At 40.8% G+C, this 21158-nt stretch overlaps 1 protein-coding gene across 1 annotated transcript in view; it reads left to right on the top strand.

Annotated features, from left to right (window-relative positions):
* The first annotated feature begins 736 nt into the window (after positions 1-736).
* Positions 737-21158, top strand: part of LOC101924295 (vasoactive intestinal polypeptide receptor-like) — a 31974-nt gene continuing 11552 nt past the window's right edge. Inside the window, exons 1-8 of the mRNA XM_027791778.2 lie at positions 737-752; positions 1560-1624; positions 11302-11401; positions 15067-15174; positions 15906-16015; positions 18793-18890; positions 20384-20516; positions 20963-21116. Coding sequence (XP_027647579.2) covers positions 737-752; positions 1560-1624; positions 11302-11401; positions 15067-15174; positions 15906-16015; positions 18793-18890; positions 20384-20516; positions 20963-21116 — 784 coding nt within the window. The remainder of the gene's footprint in view (positions 753-1559; positions 1625-11301; positions 11402-15066; positions 15175-15905; positions 16016-18792; positions 18891-20383; positions 20517-20962; positions 21117-21158) is intronic.

Here is a 21158-nt window from a genome sequence, read left to right as displayed (position 1 = left end):
AAGTTGGCCGCAGCTTTAACTCATTCACTACAGATAGGGAAAACCAGCCAAAATCAGACTTCAAATTATTTTTTGAGCTTTTAATCTCTTTGGTTTATAACAAACTTGATTTTTGGAGTAGCATTTGAGGCTTATCTGTAAGCGATCAGATTCCATTATACACTAATGAAAAACAAACAGAGAAGAGGAGGCAAATGAGAGTTTGGTTACAGATGTTGTCCCACAAACCTATCCCTTTGTCCCTCTTTAGTCTGCAAAGATTGTAGAACTGGATGTCTCTCTAGCATGAACCTAGGGATAATATTTGATTTTTAGACCCAAATCCCTTTGATTTGCAAGACTGAGGTAGGGTACGTGCTGATACAAAGCACTCATAATTCAGCATTTAAATACAGCTGTCCACACATAGACAAGTTGTCTAGGTTCCCATCACGACAGAGTGATTTGGTCAGGACTATCAAGGTGCAAAGAGAGAAATTAATAGATACCACTGACATGACTCAGTTTCTTAGACATAAGTAAGGAATGCCACTCAAGGTGACCTTGTATGTCTGAAATATCTAGATGGAGCTGGAAAACAACATGCAGGACTTACAGGAGAGCTATACACTTATGCAAAAAGCTTCAGGAATATATATTTCTTCTAATGGTATTAGATGCCTACTTTGGGGTAACTTAGTTGAGCCCTGAGTTTCTGACGATACAGGACTTCTGTGTTTAACACCTCTGGGAAGTAATGGATGATAAACAAGGTATGAAATAGCACTTAAATCTTATCAAGAAAAAAGATGTTTTTGTCATGTCCACATTTCCTGTTCTCCCAGGCCCTGAAAATAGCTTGGTGCAATTTTTACTGTGGCAAAACCCCAGAACTGGTGCCTAGGTCCTATGAACCCTGACATTTAAAAAAAATAAATCATGTTTTTGCCTTTGTTTTTTACCCCACAAAATCCAAGCTGTAGGCAAGAAGAACTTTAGCTTTTACCTGTTGCACCAAGACATAAAGCTACATCCGAGGCACCTTTGTAACACAAAGGCCAGAAAGACCTTATGTAAGTTGTGGAGGAAATTCTGTCACTGCTCAAAATTTTCCATCTGAGAGGAAGGGGATGCCAAACCCTGGAAACTCCATCTCCAAGAGTCCCCAGGGACTACCACACTGTCAGACCCTGAAAACCCAGAACACTTGAAAACCTGCTACCCCCAGCCAGATGCATAGTCTCATTAGCAGGCGGTGGGGTGAATCCAGCATCTCTTCTTGCACAGAAAACATGTGCTTCCAAATCCACCCTAAAAAGACCAGTCTGTGCCCCAGCTGCCCACAGTTTTGCAGGCAGGTGACCAGAGTACAGGTTCATAGAGCTAGGTCCAAAATCCCTGAGGGATGTTGGAGGATGCCCTTCCCTCTGCCCCAAGCCTGGTCCTGTGGGGGGGTGCTGGAGTCCCCCAGGAGGGACTCGGGTGTTGGGCAAGGGAGGTGCAAGGCTCTCCGGGGCGGGTCTTGGGCAGGTGGAGGCGGGCTGAGCATCGGCTTTTGGCAGCTTCACAACAGGCATAAGGAGCAGGGAGGACCTGGCTGCTGCTGCGGAGGATGCTAAGTTTGTGCTGTCTGCTGCTGCCGCTGGTGAGTGCCTGGCAGCGGTCCCTCTGGGTCCGGGGCTGGGGAGAGAGGGGTGGGGCACTGCACATCTGGCTTCTGACACCGTTGACCACAGCTGGATGTGCTCCGCAGCTGCCCTGCAGGATCTGGTGGTGGGGGTGTCTGCAGAGGCAGGGTAACTTTTCTCCTAATAGGGAGCAGGTAGAAAGAAAGCAAAATAAAGAAAGGATTAAAAAAGGACAACAGGGAGGTAGGAGGGGAGGTAAGAAAAAATATTGCTGAGTTAGAGGTTTGGCACAGCTCTTTTCCTTAAAATTTCCCAGCCTTAAGATGCTATTAACACATGTCTTTTGATTCCATTCACTAGAATTGCAGTTTCCAAAGGACAGAAAAGCATCCCTAGGTCAGAATAGCTGTAGCGTGGCTTTAGAGGGACAGAAGGGGACAGCTTGCTGTACCACTTGCCCTGAGAAAGGCAACTTTGAAGAAGATACCTAAACCCAAATATTTCTGCCTGATGGATTTGGGACATTTACCTCTTTGAGAGAGCACTGATGTTTTTACTGCTAAAGGCATCTGCTTATAATACCATCGAGCAGGAGCAGAAACTGTCTTATGTCTGGTATGCCCTGGAGGCAGCAGGTGAAATTGTAACGTTAAATATCAGGGAAGATGTATGAGCACAGAGACACTGTTCCAGCATGTATATTCCTCCCTAAGCCCCATGCTCTACTGCTGGCATTGCCTGGGCTGGTTGGCAAAAGCTAGTGTAAGTACAAGTATATACATATATAAGACTATATACCTATATACTTTCCCCTCAATCTTCAGCCTCAGAGTTGTTTGAAAACGTTCCTATGGGTGTGATTCCCAGGGACTCATTAATTCTAACTTTAGCCATTTCACAGCTAAATGTTTAGTGTAGGCTGGGATTCAGGCTCTGGCTCTAGTCAAGGCATTTCATCTTGCCCTGAGGAAGACAGATGGGTGAATGTTTCTCTAGGGCCTGATTTCTTCCACTGGTAATAGAGAGAGCCTAGATGGTTACAGACTGGTCTTGACCCTTTGGTTTTAAAAGGTGGATGATGGGATGGAAATTTTCACACCTGCAGCTCGCATCCTCTGGGATTTGTTTTTTCCTCTGTTTTTACACAGCATTATGTACAAGTGATAGGATATAGGTCCTTGCTATGTAAATCTTGTCACATATGGTTATTATCATGTGTATCGCCCTTCTTTCAGGGAAATCTAGTCAGCCTGAAGTGTTACAGTGCTACAGGTAGAGTGACTTTGGCATCTGGACTAGCCTTTCCATCCATAATAAAGGCAGAACTTATTCTTGCAGCTGTCAGCAGAGTGGAGCTAACCTGAAGTGATGTATCATGCACATCTGTGGGCTGCCACACGTCATCTTAACATTTTAGCATATTGTAGCAGACTGTGCCCATAATAAAAGAAATTCTACAAACGGCATGCTCTGCGTAGCTTTCGGCCTCAAACTGTTGCTCATATATGAACTCCAACCGCATGTCTGGTAAGAGCCAGTGCTCTAAATGTCAGTGCTTTTTGTGTCTCAGACTAGTCTCGTGGGAATTTTTGCACCCTAAGTTAGACAGTGAAGGCTAGAGATCCACAGGATGTATTGAGTAAACAGTCCTTTCATATTTCAAAGGATCATGTCAGAGCAGACAAATAATTCTAGTGTGGATTCTGCAAATAATTTGTTCTTCCAATATGAAAATAAAGCAGAAGGGTGATCTTGAAAACTTCCTTAGTGAAACTGGGTACTTTTACCTCCTACCAGCTCCACAGGGAGCTGTATGGCACAGGATATACTTTGTGCCTGGCAGAATAGAGCCCTTGACATTAAAAATTACCATTCACTTGTAAGTGACAAGGAACTGAGAGCAGTGGTGAGTGCTGAAATGCATAAAAATGACTTTTTCTGTCTTAAAGAGTTCAGAGTCTCAGGAAACAGAATGGGGAACTCTGCATTCCCTGTCCTTCCTGCTGAGCTAAACTGCTCTCTTCAAACACATAACAGCTTTTCACATTTCTGGGGAAGGGGTCCAGCCTGATCTAATGGAGGTACAAATGGAAATATAGATGGGTTATTGCTGAGCTATACATTTGCTTTAACAAAGTGTTTCTTGTGGTAACAGGCATATGGATCCAATTGCATGGCAAGATGCTGAGCTCCCAATAAAACAGAGCTGGGTGCCCAAGAGCCAGGACTGTTTAATTTGTGTTGGAGGGATGTACATGCTTCTTCTAGGGATCCATTCCCCACAGACCTTAAATTGCCCTCCGTAAGCAACTGGAGGTGTGGAAGAATCAGTTTGTTCAGGCGTTTCGTTAGCCTGGAGGGAGTTAATGGAAGGAGACGGCTCCTGTACAGTGAGTCACTGTCCTCAAATAGGTGTCTGAGAGGCAGGAGGAATCCTTCCCTGCAACTGCTTGTCTGCCTTCATTGATTGTTAAGGGAGGCTTGATGGGGGAATTCAGATTAATCATCTAAAATTAAGAATCTTGTCTAAGGCCACTCATTTAACCTCCTTCATTACTACTGGGAAGAGGTGGAAACACTCCAAGAACAATGGCTATGGCTTCAGTTGAGGAACTTGCTGGTAGACTTTGACATCTAGGTTTCAGTTCTTTGGGATCAGGTGACAGGAGCACCACCTTTAGGCCAACGTGCTACACATTCAGAAAGGGAAAAATTTCTCTTTAATTTGGAGGAATATTTGCAATAGCAGAAAATGAGGATCCTCAGTTATTAGAGTTCTGTTATTTTTTAAGTCTTAGTGATAATTAAACGCTCTACCAAATTTAGTATGGAGCTAATAAATTCAGTTTCATTTTTCTCAAGATAGTACTAATTACATAGGGTTTATACACAAAATAAATTAGTATGGCTGTACTGTCACATACAAAATACCTACAAGTAAATATATATAATGATATACATGGATTTGTATGTATAACAAATACTATTCTGTATAAGGCCATGCAGTTAAATACAGTCAGATAAATACAATCCAATACACAGAAGAGCATTCAAGCATTACTCAAAACAATCTTGAAAAGATATTCCTTTAAATGACTGTAAGGCAATCAGTGTCTCAGCTCTCTTTTTCCATAGGTAATCGAGTTAGAAAGAGAAAACAAGCACTGAAAACGTCCTCTAGGTAGTCGTTTTCAGCCAAAAAGACTCCTGAAATAATCTGTTTAACTGGCTGAAGAGAAAGACTGTAAATAGGTCTTTGCCTTTGGGGTTGAAAGCTTCTGGGATAAAGACTGTGCCAGAGGGCAGGACTTTCTAAGACAGCTAAATATGTTGCTGGTGGCTGGGGTCATGTCACTGCTGTGGTGACCTCATGCTTTACAGTCAGGCAAAATCCAGAGCAGTAAACGTGGCTTGGATATGGTAGAAACAAACTGGATGCTCGTCTATTTTTACAAGTGCGTTTGAGTGGTGGCTTTTTGCTGCATAGTCAATCTTCGGTTATTTTTGGTGGTTTCTTGTAGTTTTCTGATGGAGCATAATACTACATATATTACATTATAAATACCCCAGAACTACTTACAGGGCACAGTGTATAGGCAGATCCTTATTGCGATGATGGTGGATGTAGCTGTACTGAAATGGACAAGGGCTTATGGAGCTGGAGGTTGGTCCCAGCTCCCTTCAAAGCACGTGTGAAAATTGGCCCTGACTTTGGTGACCTGTGCTTGCCACTCTCACAGCTTTCTAATTAGCACTTGGCTTTTTGAGAAGGGAGTTAAGCAGATCGTAGGAGACAGGCCTTGTGGAAAATTTTGATGAGATATATTCAGCAGACTGAGAAGTCTAGGAAAAAAGCTGAGGTTTTATTTGTCTTCTTCAGTTGTTCAAACTGTGTAAACTCTCTGACATTTTTCTTCCTTCCATCCTATAAGCCTTTCCTGTTTATCAAAATTTCAGTTGAAAAAAATATATGCGTTCCAGAGCATATCCTAGTCCTCTGCACGGTATCTTTGGCATGACTGGCCAACATTCAGGACTGACTGAACACTCTATCCACAGTTATAAATCGGCAAGGGATGCATGAGTTTTAAATATCTTTGCTGTGCCTTTCTGTATCCTAAAATACCAGCTGAGTTTTAATCCTCCAAGCTGGGAATCAGCATGTGATGTGAGTGGCAGAAAACTCTGGTTTTGTATAAGGGAGAGCTAAAATATCCAGGCATCAGAGTCACATCAGAAAAATTGAACAGGGGAAGCACAGACAGGGAGAACAGGGAGTACAGAGATGATTTCAGAGCAGATCTGAGACACAAATGCAAGCTGTAGAGACAGAGGCAAATAGAACAGTGATGAATATTCTTGGTAAATTATTTATGCACTTGACGCAAAACCTATTTGTGAGGTTTTAGGATTGCACAGCAACCAAACTGGACCACTGGAAGCACCCTTCAAGTTCTTGAAACCTTCCCATCTTGCCAATGAATTCAGCTACTTCTTCAATTTTTGATTAATTTTCAAAAAGACTGTTATCAGTTTACTTCTGGCTTTTTGATCCCATTGAGCTGCTTTTTCAAAAGTGACTGATCTATTTGGTGCTCAGCTTTGAAACAATTCCTTTGTTTTCAGAGAGCACAGAAAATGTCCCTACCTTTCCCCTAGTGTGCTAATGGATTTCTTAATGAGTGAAGATCTGTCTTTTGTGTGACATCTAAATTAAAGATTATCTACTACCGCAACAGCCTAGGGGCACCATCTTTGGGTGGGCTCTCAGGAAAGATTGCTTTTAACTAAGTTGCATTAAGTATAGCAGGAGCAAGTTGCTAGCACTGCCTTGCTAAGTCTGATGTCCAGCAAGAGCAGATCAAAGCCCAAAGTAGCATTAGCTTGATTTGGCCAGACTTTTCAGTGGTGCCCAGTGGCAGGACAAGGGGCAACAGACACAAACCGCGACACAAGAAGTTCCAGGGTGACAGAGACCTGGCACAGGCTGCCCAGAGGGGCTGTGGGGTCTCCTTCCCTGGAGACATTCAAAACCCACCTGAACACGATTCTGTGCAATCTGCTCCAGGAGAACCTGCTTGAGCAGGAGGTTGGATAGATGATCTCCAGAGGTCCCTTCCAACCCTGACCATTCTGTGATTTTTCTGTTCAGATTTGGGCAAAGAAACTATTGTGTAACAGAGGAAATATGAAATGATGTTATACTTAATATCAGTGAGTATACCACTTAAGGTTTCAATGCAGTAACCTTACAGACTTTTTTTAAAAATGTCTAAAATTAAAAACAAGGTTCTCTAAACTGTCTCAGGTTTTTAGCATGCCCGTCACAGGTAACATTTTGATGTTCACTATGTGATTGACTTGTTCCAGGCAAGGTTGTTTCTGTGGTTAGGACTTAGAATCAAAACGCCCCTGTGAATTTTGGCTGGTCACCAATGTTCAAGCCAGCAAAAAGATCTTTGTGTTACGATCTCAGCAATGCAAAGCTCTATTCCTTGAGTGCTGCCTACAAGACTGCACGAAACCTCTAAGTTTTCTGTATAAGCCTTGGGGTGAAGGCACCCCACTGTGGGTTTCAGTAAGATTCATGCCAGGTTACCACCTAGCTACTAGGAAATGTTGATCCAAGAAGTAGCATTTTAAATCAGCCTCTTATACTTATTACTGTGGCAGGGAAGATTCTGCCAGATTGGACATCCCTGCCTGAGAAAGCTCTGCTTTGTTTTGGTTCCTAAATTATCCTTTTCTAAGGGGAACATGAGCTGTTCTTTTCCTGTAAGAGCTGAGACATCACAGCAGATGCCTCCCAAATCACAATGCTATGTCTCTGTAACAAATGCAGAGCCCCAGTTTTCTAGAAAACCCCGTCACCTAACATTTGTATGCAAATTAGGGCAACAGCATGCACTTTTCTTTCAGGGCATGTAAGATGAAGAACAAAAAATAAGTAAGCCATAGACAACAAATCACAAATAAAGTTCCACCCAGAAGGGTTTTCTTTAACTGTAAAATAGCTTAACGTCTTTCTTCTTCTTAAAGCCTGAGGAAAACCAACAAATTGAAGCATCATCACTGTTCTCAGTTTCTAGTGTATGTGTCATTTTTCCTTTTTTTCTTTTTTTTTTTTTGTAACAGTGGGATTACTGCCAGTATGTCTACATGATTGTAATGTAACAACACCAGCTTCATTTTTGCTTCTTACAGGATCGTTTGTAGGTTACATCTGCACTTGCTTTTCTAACACTGAAGTGTCAGTAATCAACCTGTGCACTGGCATATAACAAAAAATCTGGGCTCTGGTGGGTATAGCCACCCCCACCCTAAATCCAGCAACCCAGAAGCAAACAGAACATGCTGATTAATTGCTTACCTATCTGTGGCAGTGGGATTGACTACAGGCTCACCATTGGTATCATCAGCAGTCAGTTAGGATTTCTAGAAGAAATCATGAAATCGTGTTTTCTGGTGATTCATCACTGCTTTCAGAGGCAGGGGCCTGGACTACATGGACTAGGGATCTGAGCTGTAACAACAATTCTTCTGTCATGTGTAAAACCATTGTAGTACAGCTTCCCTACGGGTAGGGTATGGGCTTCCCCAGCCACAGTAAATGAAGACCTCCATTGATTTCAGTACAGCTCTGCTGAATTATGGTGACTGAGGGTCTGGTTCAGCGTGTGGAGGTTTACCAAAGGAGAGCAAAAAGGAGATGCAGCCTACTTTGAGCAGCAGGCAGTCTGGCGTACATATTCAGTGTCTGATGTACCATTTGGGAGAGCTCAGCTGCTTAGTCCCTCATTTATGTTCCACCTGCATCAGCTGCATGTGTTGCTTAAGTTGACATTTGGAGAAAGATAACCCTTCCTCCTCTGAACCTTTTAATAACTAATTACGTGTCTGTTTCCACCATTTCCAGCACCTCAGGCATGAGGTGGGAGTCAAATTAACCCATGTTTCCCAGGTGTTAGTTTGTCAAAGGCATTTCAGATCTCCTTTTCATGATTTGGATTTCATTTTGGGTTATGAATGACATTGCTCTCAAGCCTTTTACCAGAGGACTCAGTGTAGATGGTAATTTGTATAGCAGCACATCAAGTTGTCATGACTTTTAAACATCAAGCCTAAGAATATTCCCAATACAAAGTTTTTCAGCAATAACAGAGTCCAGATATTCCAGAAAGCACAGAAATTGCTTCTTTCCTGTCCAGCTGAATCCACCTTCATAAACTGAAATAGTGAGAGATTTATGTAGCAATCATTTTGTTGCTACTACTAATTTGTTTGTTATGTAGGGTGAATGCAAAGTGAAATGTATGATAAAATGTAAAGTGATGAGCAAGGATCCTATTAATACCTGAAAAAAAAAAAAATTTGGAATTGTATTACTGTAGTTGAACAGCAAGAAGTACTATTTTAAGAGTCACTCATGCTGACTTATAAAATGTATTTTGAATTACCCACTGGAGGAATACAATGCATGAGAAAAGCCGTGTCTTAATTTTCTTTTCAAACAGTGTCCTTAATCCTCTTTCTGTTCTAATATTAGGATGTCTGGAAAATCTCTAGAGCCTCATAATTAAAAGCAGTCTGTCTATGCTACTTTAAAACCCAACTGCAGGCAGAGTTTTTAAAGGTTTTTAAGGATAAAGTTGTGGTCTGATTTTTTTTTTCCCCTAGGCAGATGTTATTGCTAAGATGTAACAGTCCACATGACTTCCAGTAACGTTTCTGTGGAGGCTAAAAGAAGTGCTGGTAGCATTGCTCACAAAACATGCTGAAGGCCAATAACTCAATTTCCTGAGACTGAACAGGCAATATAGCAGTGATGTTTTCATCTGTACTGTGTTTTCAAAGTCATTAGAGGTTTAGAATGGCCTACAGTCTTCCTCAGAAATGTCTTGGAAAGCCTTCAATCCATCATTCCCATTAAACCCACCACCCCCTGAGCACCTGGCTCTGCCTTGAATAGCATATCTTGCAAAGGAGCAAACCATCTGCTCTACTCCATGTAAGATTCCCTATGTCTTGAAGATCCCAATATCCCAAAGGAGGCTTCAGTGCAGTATTCAGTTGTCTGAATAAAGTTCCGCTGCTTTCTAGACTCCGTTGACTCTATTGTCTCTGGGTTTAGTTCAGTTCCTTAAACATGGGTGTGTAGAAATGGCTCAGACATCAAATAATGCATTTGACACTTCTGTAGGGGGCTGGCAAAATTAATGCAGAATCTATCTGCACAAGAGGGTTGAGATATCTTATAGCAGCCCAGACAGCACTAACTGTTCCTGCATGAGTGAAACATCCTTTGAATTTCCATGGACTGCAAAAGAAGCTCAGGTAAGAAGATCACATGTAGACAATGACATTGTAGATTTTCTCAGAATTTAATTGCCTTCCTAGAGGCAATTTGGGGGTGTTCTAGTGTATTAAGAACATCTTCACAGTCGCAGCAGATATGATGCAGGACTACAGGGGACATGAAACTTTATGGAGTGTGAGATGGAGGCCGAGCAAAATACATGACAGCAGCTAAATGACACTAAATATCTGTATTTAAGATGAATGTAGACCCCATTCAACAACTGATGTCTAGAAATCCCTTTAGCTGTTTAAATGTACGTGTCTTAATCTGTGGGATAAATAAAATTCCTTAAGCTCCCCAAAAAAGTCATGATTTTTTTCTCATTTCTTCATCTGGTAAAACGGAAAGAGTGCCTCTAAGGAGCATGTAGCATCTTCAGATAGCATGGTGATAAAACTTTGTAATCACTCAGATTAAATTATGGCCAAGACTTCAATTTTTCTATTTTCTTTAAATTCTTGGACTTCAGTATTTCTTATTTAAGCCCCAATGGACCCGGAAATATCAGCTTGTATTTATTGCTTCTATTTTTATAATTATACCAGCTGCATTCACAAAGGAAGAGCTTACACCATGGTCTCCCAGTGGAGTGATTTCTATGGCGCCATAATCTCAAGGTTTCAAAGATGACCAGGAGCCTATTTTATTAGTATCACCATCAAAGCAGAGGAGGCTCACCCTCCTGAAGTATGAGTAAGACTTTATTATCACACTTGGGGGCTAATTTCTCCAATAAAGAGAGCTCCCAAGAATTGAAATAGTAATATTTTGCCAATAGGTAGTTCTGAACACCAGAAAAATTTACTAAAGAAACCAAAAAACCCCGCCACCACAGCATGTCTATTTAAATAAATTATGTTTTGATTCTGTTTTACAGGGAAGAAACATGTATATGGTCTGACTGCATGTATGTTTGGGGCACTCGGTGTGAATATTCCTGTAGCTGATTGATTCATCCAATTTTGCCAGTTGACAAAGAGGTAGAGATCCAAAGACTGTGAAATCTATTGGACTTTTGTGAAAAACATAGGTGTAAAGGAGAGGTGGTGTGTATGTCCAGGTTGGAGAAGAGGTGCTACATGACCTTAACTTTTATGATACACTGAAGAATCCATATGAGTAGGCATATCCAGGCACATATACAAAAAGATAAATGGATGAGAACACAGCCTCCTCCTGTTGTTTACATGTCCTATTTGCAGAAAAATCTTCATCTGGGTTTTTCACATTCTAAGACCTCAAAGCACCAGCCACAAGGTACAAAACAGAAAGAAACCTGGCTCCTCTTACTCTGCTAGTCACAGAACTTCTTTGTTTTGTCTTTCTCTCACCAAGGTTGCGGGAATCCATCCGGAATGCAAGATATTCCAGCAGGTGGTCAAAGAGGAGGCTTTGTGCTTAGAAAAGAATGAATCTGTTTCACCTGATCTGAAAGGTAACAGTCCTGATCGTTGAGCTCTGATGTGAATATCCGTTGTATATAATTTCAGGGGCACAACATAAAGATGCCATTTGTTCGTTTGAGTCAAGGTTTTGTTCTTATTTTATTTGGTTTCTTCATAGTTTGAAGTGTTCCTTCTATAGGCTGGGATTTTACCTCATTTTAGACATCTTTAAAAGCTCAATGTCTAAGTCAGTCAATCTAATTGTTGTCTTAGATTCCCTTAAAGTAAATGGAGGAAGATGGGTGTCCCTAGAATATGTTTCATGACCTTTGGTTTAGATGCTTACTTTAGAATGAGATGAATCATTCTCTGGAATAGTATTTCTCTTTACTAACTAAAGAACGAGACTAAGGTGATTAGTTCAGATTCTGACAAGTTTAGATGCTTAGTTAGGGCAGGAAAACCCTACTTGGCATGTCTTACATTCCTAAAGTATTTGATGTGTTCTTTACTTCTATCCAAAACTCTCAAGAAGCCTCCACAGAAAACACTGAAATTATTCCTGCTGCAAATCATTCCAATCTGGTGAAAATGTTCTTTGTGGAAAACCAAAAGAAAAACATCATCCCAACTTCAAAATATTCTGTGTCTATATTTTTAGAGGTTCTTTGTTTCCTTTTTATAAAAAAAGATTTATTGTGGTGGTGGTTTGAAATCTGTTACATGCTCAAACATAAATTTTGAAAATGAACATTTCAGAAAGCCTGTAAAATATTTTTAAAGTGCTGTTTGAGGGGGTTCTCTTTGCTGGGGTTTTGGCATTCTGGAGACATGTTTTGAATTGATTCCAAGTGATATTTCAAAATGTTCAAACTCTTTCAAAAGTTCAGTCATATTCTTTCTGGCCAATTTTGCTTAGAAAAGTATGAATCCACCTCAGTGAGACTTTTCAGTTACATGAAGTATTGAATATTCATTTTCTGCAGAGGAGTTACAAGACAAAGATGCCTCATGCGCTTGATATGAACAGAAGTATTGCAACCACCTGGCAGTTTGCCTTTAGCAGCCCATCGAAATTTAGATGAAGTTTAGAGACTAACCCCTAGGATATTTCCTTTACCTTCATATTTATTTTCCTAGAGCCTTTACAATCCCTCTGTGTCTGATATTCTTCTTGTACTTGCCTACTCTATGTTAGTAGTATTTCCCTTCCCCTTTAATCAAGCTGAGAATACCTCCTGGACACATTTGTCACTTGGAATACCCAGTAACCCACCCAAAAATGTTCTGGCAAAAATCAGGTGTTTTCAATAATGATTTATTACATGCATTACAGGATGACATTCTGAGTATTTTTCTCTTTACTGGAAAAATAATTACATGATTTTGAAATCCTCTTGGTAGCAAAGGTTACTCAAAGAAATAAAAATCCCTCAAAATTCTTTAAACTATTTATAACTCTTCAACCTTGTCAATTCTGATCTTCTCAAACCTCTCCTTTCTGACTTTTTTTCTCTAGAGATGGAAAGACTTTAATGAAAATTTGTTCTGATATTTACAGACTTTCTCAATATATTTTAAAATGAAACACTAGATCCTAAAGAACAATTCATCACCAGTATTTCATCTGGGGTATTTTAAAACTAGAATAAAATTGGTAGAAGTCCCTAGGTTGCATTTCAGTTTACAGGAATGCAACGAGACAAACTGAAGGATCACAATTTGTACAGAGTTACTTCTCAGTAGCCACAGAGTATCCGTGCTGGAATTAGTCTGTTGCAGGCTTTTTAATTTAAAGCAGTTCCACATTATTCTTCTTGTACAGAGCAGTGTCTAATGAGTGTCATCGTTAGAGTCCAGGGTGCAATTCCTGTCATCTTGAAGTAGATGTGTAAAATAGGTCAATTGAATCAAGCTCTAAAAATGCTTCTTTTTCTTCATTGTCTGAAAAAGAGAGCCCTGGGTTACCGAAAAAAAAAAGACTTAAATAACTATGAAGTCAACATTACTTCATACAGTTCCTGCTGCAGTTGTCTTTACGGAGTCTCAGGTGACCTGGACAATCGCTAGTCTTTTGAGAGCCTCAGCATGCAAAATGCTCCTGCTGCTTTTGTGCTCAGTGGTTTCTTTGATGTAAACTGTAGAAGTCACTGGAAACTAAGACTTAACACATACAAGTTCCATTCCCACATAAGGTCACCTGATTCTTGTTTTTAACCCCACATTGCCAAATGCGATAGACTTTTAGACCCAGCTCCTCAAAGGTATTATAGTTCCTCTGAGACAGACCCTTTAAGTCCCTAAGTCGAAGTGTGTGTGCCACTGCGTGTCTAAGTGGGACTCATAATACCTGACTTTATTAATTTGAAAATTAACAGCCTAGTTTAGGCTATAATCATCAGAGAGACCTAGGTATTTGCAGTAGGTGATTCATCCTGTTCTCAGAAAGGAGCCGCTAATGTATGGGATGAATCATGCGCTGGAAGTCCCTGTCTCTTTCTACTGATTGCAGAGGGAACATAGCTAAGATTAGCTGACATATTTTAAACAATTAAAATTAGAGATAATGAAGCAGGGGTTCGATTTTTCCCATCTGGCAAATTTGGGATACCAGGAATTTCAGCCTCCTAAGGGTGATGTGAGGATAATGCTGTGGGAGATTCTCAGGACTATCCTTTTGGAAGCCAGAGAGTAACTTTGCTCAGCTACAGGCAAGTAATATTGCTTCCACGTTTCAGCTCTCAACAATTTTAGATTTGCCTTGTCATCAGTCACAGATGAAACAGAAAAGAATCAGTGAAAGAAAATAACGCCTCCCAAATGAAACTCGTGCACTGCTTTATACCCACCTTAGGACCCCTAGAGATTAGTTTCAGTTACAACACGGTGCTTTTTTTTATTGGTTCAGGCACCTTTACGCGCTGATCATTTTTCTGTCCTGCACCTACACCTACTTGCCAGCAGACACTGCATGACCACACCTGGAGTCTCAATGTGATGCATCTGCCACAAGGCTGTGATCAACTATAACTTCTGAAAACTCTTTTTATTGGACTCGTAGCTAGAAGCATGCCCTGCAACATCAGCTGGCAGTGTCTAGTTTAGGGAGCCTTGTGAATGCCAACCAGTCAGACCTACTCCTGATGATGGTTATTTTATAGGATGCTGGGATATGTTCTTCGTTTGGGAAGAATCTAATCCCTGTTGAAGTCCATTGTAAAAATGCCATTGATTGCCTAAGACCAGGACTTCAGCCCTTATTTTCTTTAAGTTGGGTGAAATTGGTAGACTTTAAGCATGGAATCAAGAGACTGAGGATTAATTTTTAAGTCTGATGATTTTCAGTTAGAATCTGAAACCAATAAAGAGAAATCTCAAGTGCTAATAATTATTCAGTATTTTGATTTTGGTGACTTTTGTTTTGACAATAAAAGGAGTTCCACTTGATTTGACTTTCAGATTGTGCCTGCTTGAATTGCAGGTACATTCTGCCATGAGATAAGGTGGGGGAAGGTCCAGATGGAATGCCAAAGGCATATGTGAGAAAGGCATTCAAGAAGAGGAAAATAATCCAATCCTTCATTTGCAAAGCTGCATGTTCTGTTGTTGCTCTTCTTGCATGTGAATTAGTGGGGGAACCACAATCTCACTGTGGAAGATCAACTGTGTGATGTTCTGTATGTGTGTGTTTATTTAAAGGCGCTTTTTTTTTCAGGATGCACCAGAGATTGGGATGGGCTAACCTGCTGGCCCAGAGCCACTTTTGGGGAAGTGGTTAAAGTGCCCTGTCCAAGATTTTTTGAAGAAATCACCAATATCCACGGCAAGGCTTTTTTTCATGTTCTTTTTATCCCTACCTATTTTTAAAACCAAATTCTAATAGTTAAAGATTCAGTAACTTGCATATTTTCCTGGTTCACAATACTGTCTTATGTCAGTCGACACAAAGTGATTATCCATATACACATTTTGGTTTGTGATCAATATCTGACACACTTTTGTGTTATGCTGTACTGAATTGTCTAGTCTCTTTGGTCTAAAAATTATGGGTAATTGCACTACATTGCTAAGGTTATAAAGGAATCTGTCATAGAATTGCTGATTTATAAAGTCATCGAGTAATTAATGTTAGAAAGGGCCTCTTGAGGTCATCTAGTCCAATCCTCCAGTCACAGCCGGACCAAGTTCAAAAATTGTATCTAACTTCAAAGCTAGATCAGGTGGATCAGGCCTTTGTCCACAAGCACAAATCATGTTGGAAATGCAGGACAAACCGCATAATTTGATTTCTTCTGTATAAGAATCTGCAGAATGAATTTCCTATGTGAAATGTGTAAGTTGCGTTGCATCTTGAAATGAATGGGAACATCTGTCTCAACTTCTCAAGTGATAGATATATAGAATATTATAACTGTAGCTAATCTTGCTGAACATGACTAGACCTGTAAGTGCTTAACTTAAGAACTGAAGTAGGAATAAAAATGTGTTGTTTCTCACCAAAACTTAAAGAACACTCTCCCATAATTCGTTCTCTGATATATTTTACCATTAAAGGCTTCCTTCAGAGAAACTGTACACAGGAGGCATATTGGTCAGAACCATTCCCACCGTACACTGTTGCCTGTGGATTTGATGAAGGTTCCAGCAAAGGGCCTGAGGAACAGGTGAGTTTATTTGCTGCTTGTGGACATCTCCAGAGCACCCTCTTCTGAGTGGGCTGAGTAGCTGGATGCTCCCACACACCTGAGGCCTGTCAGAATCTAGTAATGACCCATCTTCAGTGGTAAGCTCAAACCATTTAGGCTGAATAGAAAGCAAAGGGGTAGCAGGTAGCACTTTCATCTCCATACAGTTGTCCCCACCTAATGTGTAGAGTAATGATTAATTTACTTGTCCTGCCTAACAGGGACTTGGGTTCTCTGACAGAGGTGGTTTGAATCCTCCTCACACACCCATCTCCCAAGGAAATCTTACCAACCTGTCTGGGGCAAATTTTTCAGGGAAAATTCCTTTAGATCCCTCCTGCTGATTTTTTTTCCCGGATTTTCTTTGAGCCAGAGAAAAGGATTCCATAACTTTATAGCATGGTGGTCGATGCACATCTTTAGGAGGCTATTCTTGGCTGCCATTGAGTATTGCCACACTTCATCTTTGGTTTCAGTGGAGTAGGAAGTGAACCTCTGGTTTTCCTATCTGATGTCAGTTAGACTCCAGCAGCATTTCTTTCACCCACAACTTCGTATGATTTAAATTCCCATGTTCGTCGTCATTGTACTGGGCCTGAGGATGGGAACGTCTCACACATCGTTGGTGGTGGTGGTAGTGCCTCAGTGGTGAACTTTGTCTCATGGCTGAAGGTTGCTGATTAACAAAGACACGTTTACCACCTCTGCCTTTGTGTTCTGGCCTCTGCTAAATGGGGCAGTTCCAGCAAGAGAGAATAGGGGTGTCTCCATCCCCTCATCTCCAGTCTGTATTGGGCAAAGCTCATACAGCTTGTGTAAGTGCCAGATGGGGTACCTCACTGCCTCCTCCTCCTATTGCGGTATTTTGATAGAAGCGGTGGACTCCTTCCAATGTAGGAAAGAAAAAAGTCACATAGCTTGTTGCCAGTGTGCAGTCATGACTCAACACTGGAAAAAGGCCATTTGTCACAGGTCAGAGCAAGACACAGTAAGGTGGCGAGGGCTATCATCACTAACAATCTGGGTGTTATCTGGAATAAACTGTTCAGTTCTCCCGGCATGTGAGTTCAAGCACAGAAGTACTAGTTCAGGTATCTGAATCCTTAGGAAGTGTAGACACAGTTGGCTTCAGCCATTTGGCTCCATGGGCTCAGAAACTCAGGCACAGCTGTAACAGACAGTATAGACAGCTGGAGCTCAATTCTCCACCTGTGAGCTAAGAATATTTGTACTCCTTTACACTTCAGGGAAGCTAGAAAGATAGATGCTTAAAGAACTTCTGGCAAGGTGCTGGAAACCATGCAAAAGAGTTCAGAAAGGATGCAGGACTCCTAAGGTGGCCTGTATTCTGGAGCACAGTTCTCCAGCCCTGGGGCCAGCTGCCATGGCATGGCTCTCGCCCACTAAACTCTTACTCTCCAGGGTGGATTTCTCCAGGCTGTCCCTGGCTTGTGCTAAGCCAGGCAGTTTGTAGCTGGCCTAGGCTGAAATCAAGCAAAGGACTATATTTACATTTTAACATTACAGAAGATTTCAGGGCAGAGCTCATGCCTGTGCTGCGGCTGTGTTTAGTTTGTTATTCCAGTCAAACCCACAAGATCTGCAAACAGAAGATAAGATCAGTAAGCTCTGCTGCATTGTAAACATAGGGAAGCAAGTAAGAAGAATCCCACTTATATTCTAAGAGAACCACTTGTTTTGCATTCTGTATCTGCAGTGAGGACTTATGAGGTCTTCTGCACATAGTAGTGGGCTTTTTTAGCTACCATACAAAACCAGATAAAATGCCTTGAAATACTTAATTGTTTAATTGAGAAACCCATTTTCTAATTTTCACCTGGGTTTTGAAAATACTGTATAAAAGATTAGGACTATTTCAGAAACATCAGGATGATTCCCAGGTTGCCAGGGTTGCATGATTTATTTATGGATCTATTTAAAATTGCTAATTGTTTATCTTTTGGATAAACACAGTTTGGCTTAATCAGAGAACAAAGTGTCCATTGCATTTGCAAGGAGAAAATTCGCCTGGATTCAGAGAATTTAGTTTCTTGGGATTAAATAATCAGTTAATCTTGTAGTGAATCAAAATAAAATTTTCATAGATAAAGCAATGTAAACATGCTTCATTTTTCTTAGGATATTGGTTGTTTAAATACAAAAGAAGCAAACAAATTAACTATAAAGAATTTAGAGTGTTATAGTGTATAACAACTGAATGAACTGTTTGTCCAAAGAATTAAAGACTGTGAGGTCATTTTCTTTGCTTTAAAATTCTTGCCTCTACTGTTTCACAGTGTTTCAGTTTCCTCACCTGAAAAATGTAAATTTTGTGTTTCTTTTATCTATAGCTGTTTATGAGAACCAATACTTATTGAATCTGGCCCAGGTCTAAAGTGATGGATTCACCAATCACCCATCAGCAGGTTTCAGCACCCTAGAGTCTTTACGTACCTATAGGAGAAAATGTGATTGCTTAAAGTTAACATTTTCCTTTTGAACGTGCTCAGAGGGGTCACTATTGCAGATGAACCTGGGTGGTGAAACCTGTCTCGTGTAAGGTTAGGTAGGATTCAACAGGAAAAAAAGTTGTGTTAGCAACAGAGGGAAAAACCTGAAGCAGATCTCAAGCGTGCAAAGCAGCACATAGGTGATGGGACTGACTAGCAGGGGAAAATGTATCCTAGTGAAATAAGCACACCAGCATGCATGCTGCACAACCACCAGCATCGGTCTGTGTTCTCTTTTTCTCATAGAAATCATATTATTCTGCATTTTGGCGTGTCTACACTGCTGGCTATGCAGCATCAGTGACCTCACTCACTACAGCTCTAATTGTCTTTGCTGCCTTCAGGTAAAAAAACAAATGGTCTCTTTTCCAGGATGTCTTAAGAGAGCCTCATCCTAATTCCCCTCAAACCCTCTGTGTTTTTGTTTTGTGGGAATTATTTTTTTTTTAATTTTTTTCAAATCCTTCTCAGACATAACACTGTTGATGTTATGGCAATGGGTCCTTCTCTATTCATGTTGTAGCATTTCCCTGCAGCTGTTAGAACAATAAAGCTGGCTGGGAAGTCTGCCTAAGTCTCTTTAATGACAGTGTACAGTGGAAATGCTCCAACCTGTTATCACTGTTAACATAAGAGAACTGTTCCTCTAGTGCATAGCTGGACATACCCTGCAGAAACAATGTCTCATGCCCCTGAACCAGCAGTAATTCTAAACTGTCCATTCTCTCTGTGAAAGACCATTGCTTCCATAACTGGGAGCTCTAGAAAGAGATTTAAAGAAATTTAAGTGTTGTGTTTGATGATGGATATTAGGAAATGGATCCTGGTTTGATCGGTTCCAATGCACTTGAACAAAAGCCTTAAGCTTACTCTGCAGACAGGAGTGCTGAGCACAGAATCAGCTTCCTAACTGGTGTGGACTGGCAGTCCCAAAGGTCATATCACTTACAGAGAGGCCCAGGACCAAGAAGGCGATATGTTCAAACCCTGAAGGAGATTCCTTCAGCTCAAGGTAAAACTGTGGACAGGGCAATCTAGGGAAATAGAATCAGAATCATTTAGGTTGGAAAGACCATTAAGATCAACCCCAACCATTAACCTAATGCTGCCAAATCCACTGCTGAACCATGGCCCTAAGTGCCACATCTACATGTCTTTCGAACGCCTCTGGGGATGGTGACTCCACCACATCCCTGGGCAGCCTGTTCCAGTACTTACCCATCCTTTCAGTGAAGAATTTTTTCCTAATATCCAATCTAAACCTGACCTGGTGCAACTTGAGGCTGTTTCCTCTTGTCCTACACCCCCTTTCAGGCAGCTGCAGAGAGTGAGAAGGTCTCCCCTGAGCCTTCTTTTCCCTAGGCTGACCCCCCCCAGTGCTCTCAGGTGCTCCTCATTAGACTAATGCATTAGACTAAAGACAACTACATCCCTCTCAGCCATCCCACAACACACAGCTGACACCCATTCAGTACTCTTCTCTGGCCAGAAAAGGGTTGAAGAGCCTGTTGCAAGCTTCTTCAACAAAAAAAAAATAATATTTTGAATAATTAAAAGGCATTGTTGTAATGTAGTTCAAGAGTCCCAGAGTTACTCTCTTCTTCTGGCATCTCCTTTAAATGTGTGGTGATTCAAGGACAATTATACTAGCACTTTTATTAGCTTAAACAGATAATAACTGCTCTGCTCCCCTATGTCTAGCTCCCTCTCAAATAGTGAAAGATCATTTATTTTCTCTGGAAGGTGTTTGCAGTCATGTGTATTCCTGTTTCAGTTTTGATAAGACCGTGGGAAATTTCTCCCGAAGAATAATTCTTATTTTCTCTTTCCATGTCAGAAAATTCCACTGTACACGGAATTACATCCATATGCACCTGTTTGTCTCCTTTATCTTGAAAGCAATTGCTGTTTTCACCAAAGATGCTGTTTTGTTTGCAGATGAAACTATGGACCACTGCCTAATGTCAACGGTACTAAATTTCGCCTCTCTCTCATCCTTGATTTGACATTTAATTCTTTACCTGAAAAGAACATGGAGATTTCTTAAGCCTATTTCTCTTTACTTTGCTAGAAGTGAAATCTTAAAACAAATAATACTACACAAACCCAAAGACCAAGTGCTATGGCTACACTCAGTCTTGATATGTAAGGTGCAGGTCTGTTGACTCTAATGAAGCTGTAACAATTTCTATCAGTAACGAAATTAATCTATAAGAAAGGGCCAGTGGTTCCCTTCCAAAAAACCTAAAGTGAAGTCCATTGAAACTATAGAATCCCAAACGTACTATAATCTTGTAATGATTTCTTCACTCTTGTGTGGTAACTTTGAATTTTGTCCTTACTTGTAGAAAATCCAGACACAATGGTGAACAGATCTAATAGGTTGGTGTTTTTTTTTCTTGCTCTGCACTTCCAGGTTGCTTGTAAAGCTGCTGTGGCATTCTTCCAGTTTAGCATTTTAGCCAATTTCTTCTGGCTTCTTATAGAAGGGATATACCTGCAAACATTGCTTCTGCTGACCTTTGTTTCGGACAAGCAGTATGTATGCTGGTTCATATTTACTGGCTGGGGTTAGTACTCTTTTCTGCTTTGTGCTATTTAGTATTGTCATC

Source organism: Falco peregrinus, chromosome 5 (assembly GCF_023634155.1).
Source record: "Falco peregrinus isolate bFalPer1 chromosome 5, bFalPer1.pri, whole genome shotgun sequence".
NCBI lineage: Eukaryota > Metazoa > Chordata > Aves > Falconiformes > Falconidae > Falco > Falco peregrinus.
The sequence above is the reverse complement of the archived record's forward strand: the minus strand, read 5'-3'. Positions and strand labels throughout refer to the sequence as shown.